Source organism: Poecilia latipinna, unplaced genomic scaffold, assembly GCF_001443285.1.
Source record: "Poecilia latipinna isolate Pla-1442-1.1 unplaced genomic scaffold, P_latipinna-1.0 Scaffold157, whole genome shotgun sequence".
In the NCBI taxonomy this organism is placed as follows: domain Eukaryota; kingdom Metazoa; phylum Chordata; class Actinopteri; order Cyprinodontiformes; family Poeciliidae; genus Poecilia; species Poecilia latipinna.
This window is the reverse complement of record NW_015112773.1, coordinates 553,593-562,764: the sequence shown is the minus strand read 5'-3', so window position 1 is coordinate 562,764 and position 9,172 is coordinate 553,593. Positions and strand designations below refer to the sequence as shown.

The window sequence follows — 9,172 nt, the reverse complement described above, 5'->3', positions numbered from 1 at the left end:
TACGTATATGGAATTTTTTTCTTTTCTTGTAATATTTCTCTTTTTCTTTTCATCAACTTATTTTATTATCGTTCTTGTACAGTACTTTGGTGCTGTTTTACACCTGTTTTTAAAGTGCTGTATAAATAAATTTCACATTGACATTATGTATTTGTTTATTTCCAAATCCCAACATTATACTATGTTTTGTTTATATCTTTGTTGTCAAAACTGCTGGTACAAAACCTCAAATAGTGTTATTTACTGCAGGGTGGATTTTAACATTCATAAAACATCCATGTTTATTTTAAGCAATATTTATTCTGGTACAGCTAATTGGGATGCAGGTTAAAAGCTATAACTTAAACAAATAATGGTTTAGTGATATATACTATCTACAACTTTACATAGATTTTATTTTATTATTTATGTATAATTTTTAATGCATATTAATTTATATTTAAGAATTACCAAAAGAGTAAAAAATGGCTAAAAAAGACAATTTATTAGTTAATCTACACTGCTTTCTTATTGTGACACTGCTAAAAAAATAGCTAAGCTATTCAGAGTTGTATTAGTGAGACAAAAAAGGAAAATTTACTCGCGTATGACAATTGGATTTAAAGGTAATTCTACCTCTTAAACAAATTACCTCTTAAACATATGAAGTTCAAAATAATTTATCAATTCTACAAAAATAAATTTTTGGCTCGACGCGAAAACTTTTAAGAGACTCTGAAGAGAATTCTATGAGAGCAGACGAACAAGCCGCACATTCAAAATAACTCGGTTCCTTGCGTACGTGACCTGGTTAATTCCATACGATGCCTTCGCTCTGTTCGAGCAGCTTGGGTTCATTGTTTAAGTCAAAGAGTTGCCGATGTTTTTACCGCTAGCCGGAGATTGCCACCCTCGGGGTCTGTGGTTGCGGTGCTTTAATACCTGCTTCTTCCCACAGAGCTACCCCAGCAAACACAGCATCCAATCACGGCCCTTCTTCCTCCTTCGCTTTGTAGTTCTTTGTAGGAATGCCCCCCCCACTGTACCACACAGAGTCGAGCTTAATCAGTTGCATTTCTCCTCATAAACCGTCAAAGGAACACAGGGGAAGGTTGTAAACACCAGTTTGCAGTAATGTAAGGTTAAAGCCTCAAAGTAAAGTGAAGTCATTGTTTGGAAATACGAGGTGTGGTGGCTTCATTGACCCCGTGCCGAGGGGCGACTTCATGAATGATCCATTTCAAGTATTACTTTTAGCTCTCATCCTGTTTACCCAAGAGGCAAAGCCACTTTGTGACAAAAATATATTTCGTCCTCGTTCCTTAAAACAATTTTGTGAACAGTGTGGCTCCTTGTGGCACAGTTGGGGGAAGGTTTTAATCTATGTTGCATAACATGGCTGACGGGTTACATTCCTGCCATGGGGTTTATGTTTTTCCCCTGATCAACAACTGGTGTTTTCTTGAATAGATATGTTGCAATATCCCAACAAAAAAGAGCAACATTGGGAAACTTTAACAAGCGGTAGTGGACCCGGGCGGCGTTGAGGTGTACTGAGATGTAAAATGGTTGCCAACATTTTCCATCATACTATTCTTACAATTTAAAGTCGTTTTCCTGAGATGTCAAAGAAAGTGACTGAATAACTGGAATTTCCTTAGTTATAAGACAAATTCAAAACACCACACTTCCTCTACTTGTTGCTGCCCACTGCCAGTCAGGTGGCTGAAAGACGGCTGCTATACTTTCCACCTGCTTGCAAAACAGGCAAACTTTGCTCCTTAGAAATATTTTTGACAGAAAAGAAAAGATGCTGTCTGGAAATGCTGTGAGATTATGGTATTTTATTTTGAGAATCTCTTACCAATCCATGCCTGGTTTTATCGTTTATGTTCATCTTCAAGTGTGTGCCCACCTTTTCGTTTTGTGACGAAACATAATGCCTCCTTTTCATCTAGCATCAGATTACTGATGGCTTTTTTCAAAGCACTTCACAAGCATCCGGAGAAATCACGGCTGTGCGCATTATTATTATAATTTTTTTTTGTCAAGGGATATTAAAATGAGTTTAGTCGTACAGCTTCCTAAATCTCAAATGCGTGCTCACATCCGAGAATGAAAACATGCTCATGTTTTCTGAGCATGTTCTAAACAGACATTGCCTTGATGCTTTCTAACAGGCCACACAATTTCAACAGCTGACTCATTTTTCTTGGTTCTTTCTAACCGTTTTCACATGTTTGGACTTTTTTGCTGAAACATGTGACACAGCCTGATATTACAGTTTATCCACAGTTTTGATCTTCAAATCTGTGGAACATGACTTATTGCTCCTTTGGTTTTGGGATGAACCAGTAGCTGTTTGTGCATCAAGAGGGGCTATTTTTTTCTTTTTCCTAATTTCATGCTTTCAGAGACACACATCTGTCTGGCTGACTTAACATCATTTCCAGCTGTTTCCTACACTTTTGTCACGATCCCGTCTCTTTAACCGTGACTCTGTAAGGCTGAGTGGCTGTTTTTCACCCTCTTATTGAGTACCTTCCCATCGTATTGACCTGAGAGCCTCTTTTTGTCTAGGCATAGCCTCGGAGGGCTTTGAGTTTAATTTGCCATCTGTGAACTGTTAAACCCGTCACAACAGGACGCAAACATCACAAAACACTCTTGACTTTGATTTCTTATGGATGTGGTTGTTACATTGCTGAATTACATTTGTTTTCAGATTTACAGTCGGTTTTGCTTAAGAGACTTTGGCAGAAAAATGCACACTGCATTATGTCTGACACTAGGGATTTTCAGCAATAATAAGATTGCTGGAGATTAGAGTGAGAAATAAATCAGCAATGTTGGATGTACGTCTGGCCAAGCATTTTTTTTTTTTTTTGCTAATATTGTATAACTGGACGAACGCCATGAGGTAAATGCTCATTAAGTGAGCACTTAGTCATAAAATAACTGACATGCTATAAAGCGTCCCTGACAGATCACTGGTCTGGCTCGATCAGGCCGTTTTCCAACCTTCTTTTTACTCAAGCTTTCCTTCAACTCAGCATCATATTTCTGTTTTATCAGAGCCTTAAATCAAACTCTGTGCATTACCGTTTCCGCATATTAGGAATCGGCCGTTCATAAAATTCTTACTGTTTCATGTTCAGCAAAAACACCGTAGTTTAGCGCTGTCAAACTGTCCACACAAAACACTGAAACAATCATATGCAGCCTATATAATTATCAAATTAACTTAATACTAACAAAAACAAATTCTAGCTGCACTGAATTGTGTACATTTCCTTACATTTTCTTAGCAGGGCAACCCACGTCTTAATTGGCTGATGGCTCATTAATTTGTTGGACTTTCTGTTCAGGTGCAGCCTGTGGTAGAGGCATTAAACTATCACACTTTAGTTTTAAAATTGTTTCCAGACGAAGTGATTGATGACACTTTGATTTTCTGTTTGTTGTAACTGAGGAGAAAGTTTTGATGCTTTTCTTCAAGCTAGATAAGCAAAACTGTACAGCAATAGGTTGGGGAAGGGTCCCTCTTATCACACAGGCAGATTATTTGACATTGTACTGAAACAACAATGAATCACAAAGGTGCTATGTTGAAATTTTACGTTTTGAAGCCATTGTTTTTTAAAAGTATGCATGTTTCTACTATGAGACTCAGAGTATTTTTTTCCTCTGCACTTTTTATTTTTAGATGTCAGCTTGTAAACCTTGAACCTTAGAAGAAACTAGGTGTTGAAGCTGGCTGTCACTTACCAAACCAAGGCTATTTTGGCTAAACCGAGAAAAAGAAAGTTTGTCAGTGACATCTTATGTCCATCAGTAACCAGTGTCACTTTCTGCAAAGAGCCAAGACAGCTACACTGAGATATAATGGGCTCTCATTTGTAGCTACAGAATTTTATTTCAGTATGTGGATTTCACTGAAACCCAACATTTAACTGGTATGTGCTGAGCCTACCATTTAATGATTGCTCGGGTGTCAATATTGACACAATACTTTATTTATATTTTTGAACGAGGCCTTCGGTTTGGAAATGGGTTGTGGTCTTACAACAGCAGAAGGTTTAATGTGTCAACATGTGTCTCGTCCCACAGCAGTTCCAATCAACCCAACCTAACCCTCGCCGGTCTTATGCCGGAGACGAGCCAAGTAAAAGTCAAAAATGCAATTAAATGCACAGTAACTTGATGAGGAGACTATGGGGACTAAATAAATAAAATTAAGAAAACATTTTAAATGTAATGAAAATATTGTGAATGGAATTCCAGAGCAGCACTAGACTTGGACCATTTATCTGCACCACCCTCTAAATTGCCCTTTTAGCCCCCCCCCAACTTCGAACCGGGTCCAAGTGTATGAATGCAAGCCACTGCCGGGCAGCTGTAAAGTGCTGTCGCGGAGATCGTTGAGCCCTACCACACATATGGCTTTACTTTCACAAGTCCATCATGCTTTTTCTTTCACTTCTTTTCAGGTAGCGAGATGCACTGTAGGCCGTTGTCCTTTAAAATCTGATTAAAGAGCCAATACAATGCAGATGAATACAGTGCCATGTTTTCTAAGTTGAGTAATTTTACTGTAACCGATGTTGATAAGCAGGAAAATATTTTGGTTTTCATGGGAGTGGCCACCAAATATGTTTCCTTATCTTGATCAGGGTTCTCTCTCTTTGGCTTTGAAAGGCAACACTGTGGGGCTGATGAAAGCCTTGCTTGGCAGCAATGGCTGTTTTCACTGAATGTCGACCATCTGTTGGATAAAACTATTCTTTTTAGAGCTCAACTCTAGTACAGAAAGACCCTTTCCCGTTTGCTCCTGCTGAAAAGCACATGCAGTGGGACGCATTGCAAAAATGAAGGTTGTTTTTATCGTCAATGCAAATTGTTGGGAAGAGTTCTCAAATTAACTTTAGGCTGAAAGGTAATCTATCTCTGCGAGTTGCCTTTCAGTGGAAGGTGTTCAAGTTCATCCCAATGTCTTAGTTTAATGTTTCCTGGACAGTTTGAAGGGGTAATAAAGCTTGATGCATGGCTTCAGACTCTGGAGTGATTCATAAATAGTATATAGTATAACAGTATGATGCACTCAGGTCTCCTTTTCAATTGGTCCGCTTAAGCTTTAGCCAGAAACTCATCCAAGTCCATCTTTGCCAGGAACAAAGACAGGCTTGAAAGACATTGGTAATGAAGAGAAAAGAGAAGTGGTAGTCAGTTTACTCCTGAGGCTTTTTTTTTATTTTGCACTTTTGTTCTTTTTCTTGGCCAGTTTATGAAAAGGAGTTTTTCTCGCTGGGCATTTTGTAATTTTGTACTCAACATGAGTTATTTTGAGCCTCCCTTGGTGCTCTGCTGATGTTTTGCAGTCATTTTCTATGTTCTACTGTAAAATAATGTTATATGACTCCAATAAATCACATATGGTCATTTTTGGGCGACCAAGGGTTTAGGACACTGTCCATGTATCAGAAACGAGGATCAGAACCATAATGAATGAAAAGATGTGGGTATGTGAAATTATATAATTAATTACATGTTATAAAATAATAATACTATTAGGAGTTAAGGGTGTTATATGAAAATTTATCTCCTTAATTCATCATTATTTCTGAGTTGAGGGGGAAACAATCTGATGCGCTTTAATTAGGAACATGGGTGTTAAAAGGTTTGCTTACAGATTCGATGTTGTGTGACAGCATGAGGAAACAGTGTACCGTTTCCAAAGTTATTAAGCACGCTGAAATAAATTGCAATAATAATACAGGTTGTTGTTAACCCCTATTATCCTCACTGTTTTTCTGTTAGCATGATATTTCTATCACTTTGCAAGAGCTTTAACATCTTACCTACTATAATCTAAACTGGTATATTGACAGAGTCACTAAATGTGCATAATATTAGCATTTTTATTTTAAAAAATACTACTTCACACTTTGACAGGTTGAGTTATCAAGTTTATTTGTACAGCACATTTCAGCATGAGGCAGTTCAAAATGGTTTGCATCGTAAAACTGTTAGACACCATTTGTGAAACGAGTAATAAACATTATTTTGTGTCAAATGCCATCATCAAAGTTATCAATACAGCTATCCGTCGACAGCTAAAAAAAGCAATCAATTGATACATTTTTAGTCTTTATGAAAGAAAAATCAAAATTTTAATTTTTTTGAAATTTTTTTCTCTGGTTTACTTTGTATGTGTATAATTTTAAATAAATAAAAAAAGTAGTCTTTCCCAGCACTGTACGGCAGTGAGTCCCCCTCCAATCATTAGAACATCTGAACACATACAGTTAATTTGACTTGTTGCATATTCATTTGCAGTAACTTAACAATCATCTGCAGGTTTCTTTGCGGATAAATCTCAAGCTGCTATAACTCTTGCGCCGTTGATCACGGGAGCCACCAGAATGAGCTGCGCCAGGCATGTTTCACAGCCACGGACAAGCTGCGACAGCTTCGAGCAGTCACAGCGTGGGCTCCTTCAGGAAACGCTCGGTTTACTTTTCGACCGCTCCGAGAAGGCCCCAGAACTGCACGGTGTTGCAAGTGCACCGAACCACATGGAGCATTTGGTTCTGCTCGGCTTCAGGAAACATTGGCAGTGAAGTGCAGTATTAGATTATACAGCTTCTGTTATTTTAATGGAGAGAGGAAGGGATCGGGGGGGGGGCTCCCTTCATCTGTTCCTCACGTTTCACATGGGGCATAATAAACTTCTCACACCAATCCTACTTCAGGACTTCATCTTCAGTTTGCACCTATTAAAATGTAAGCGGTAGATTTCAAACTGGCTGCTTTTTATTATTACAATGAACACCAGATCCTAGTGTTTATAAGTCAGGAATATTGCTGGATTTGACCGTGGCCATGGTGTAAACTAGTAAAACTCGCTCGCCTGCCTGAAGGAGCATTCATCCCTAATCTCTGCATTGTGACGCGCATCCACCTTGTAGCAGGTTTACTGGAAGTTGGCCTACAGCTCACCGCTTTCATCTCCCTCTCTCCATCAGCACTTTCAGACAATGCTGAAGACGAAGCTAAACGTGCTGACACTGAGGAAGGAGCCCCTGCCCACGGTGATCTTTCATGAGCCCGAGGCCATTGAGCTCTGCTCTGCCACGCCGCACGCAAAGAGCAGGACCCACACGGGATACAAGGTAGGATCACATGAGCCTGATAATCCTCAAATCCAACCCTGATCCGGAATGCATAATAGCATTAATACAGAGCCGTAATCCAAATGTTTTTCTTTTCCTTTTTACTCACAGAAGATAAATAATTTCCCCATTGTTGATTCTGCAGCGCTCTTTTGTCAGACTCTGTGTCTGGGTGAGCCTTTAGTTTCCCTGTAGAGTTTAGATCTAAAACATTGTGTAATTTAAACTCCTCTCTTTTTCTCCAGGTTCAAAACAGGAAGCACACCGGTACAGATTGAAATGAAACTTCTTAACAAATTACCAAACGTCTTTGTGTGCTTGCCTGCCTTTGAGAGCCTCCTTCAGTGGGAGAATTTAGTTTTCTGTGACTTTCTGATTGAAATCTGGTGTGTCATTAGTAAACGTGATGAAAAGGGAGGTATTTCCCAACTTCTCCCCTCACTAAAATAAACCTTTTTTTTATATTTGGCAGCTTCTCTAAGAGGACAAAATAAACTCCCACTGGTATTATTGCCAGGAAACACAAACGTGGAACACTCAGTCCCTATGCTTGTTGATGCTTGTGTTTGTTGGATCACTGTACAAGAGAAGAAGTTGAGCACATACGGATGACTACAAAACAAAAAAAAAGGAAAAGATACGGCGAGAGGCGCCTTTTTGGCTCTTTACAGAAACACCCTGAAGTTTTAATGTGACCCTTTCTGTTTGCAGAGCAGTGCAGTCCAGTCCAGCTCAGAGACACACGAGACACCCGGCAGCGTGTAGTTTTCAGGATTTTTATCTGCTGAAGATCAAGTAGTAGTGGCAAGAATTTCCTTGTGGCCCCTTTTTGTTTCACTCTGCTGCTGTAGTATCAGGACCAGATACATTACCTATTCACAGTACATTGCTAAAGTATTAATACCACTTGATGTTTTTAACCGTTTGTTGTCCTATAAGCACAAACTTTTGGGTATTCAGTGTGACTGACCAAAACAAAGTAGTCAAAAATTATAAAGAGGATGCATATTAACCCCCTTTACTCTGATTCCCTTTGACATCCTGTTTAAACGATTGCCTGAAGAAGCTGTAGTCGGTCTACATGTGTATAATTTAATCTTAGTATAAATTCTGCACTTCTGTGAAACCTTCAAGGCTTCATCCGTTCCAGCTTTTATCCACGAGTTATTAGCCATTTATCGTTCTTTTTTATTATAGTAGTTATTCCATGAAAAGTCGTACAAACATAGGTATTTCCTCATCATGTTAGATGAACGCCTCTCAAAAGTATTCACGTCTCTTGCGGATACGAAAGCCAGATAGTGGAACTAGTTGAAGCAAAATATCAACATTGCTGTCCAAGCATGTTAAAATACGGAAACACACAGAGCTGTATCAACCGGATGAAGTATGTCGGAGCCTTCTGAGGTTTGTCAGAGAACATTGGTGACAAAAAAAGCATAATGCAGACCTAAGAACACAGCAGAAATGTGAGGAACGAAGCTGTGGAGATGTTTCTAGGAGGAATATGTTGTAAAACAATCGTCCTTTCTATAACCAGAAAATGGAAAGGTTATGGCACAACTACAGACCTACCAAAAGTCTTTTGCAGCCTACTGTCTTGGAAGGCTGAAAAGGCTTAGGCCGAACAATAAGACCGAATGTTACAGCCAGACTGGTGTGTAGACCAGTGTTTTAGATCAAAGCATATTTATTTGCTAAAGATCGACTATTTCAAGTCTAGACGTAAATCCAGTTGAGAATCTGTGGCAAGATAAAAACGATTGTCCACAAAGTTTCTCCATTTAATGTGACAGGACTTGAGCTATGGGAGAAGAATGGTCCAAATGTTCCATTATGAGACGTGCAAAGCTGGTGAAGAAATGGCAGGAACCACTTGCAGCTGTGTGTTTCTGCAAAGGATTGACTCACTGGAGAATAAATACAGACGCATCTCACATTTTATAGATCTTTATTGCTGCACCAAAAATCTTGAGTTGGGTATAATTCCCGATAAATACATTAGTTTGTGGTTTTAATGT

General features: G+C 38.9%; 1 protein-coding gene across 1 annotated transcript in view; it reads left to right on the top strand.

Annotated features, from left to right (window-relative positions):
* The window catches only part of pid1 (phosphotyrosine interaction domain containing 1), a 36,085-nt gene that overhangs the window by 11,616 nt on the left and 15,297 nt on the right, over positions 1 to 9,172 (top strand). Inside the window, exon 2 of the mRNA XM_015029583.1 lies at positions 7,005 to 7,151. Within this exon, the coding sequence (XP_014885069.1) occupies positions 7,005 to 7,151 (147 nt within the window). The remainder of the gene's footprint in view (positions 1 to 7,004; positions 7,152 to 9,172) is intronic.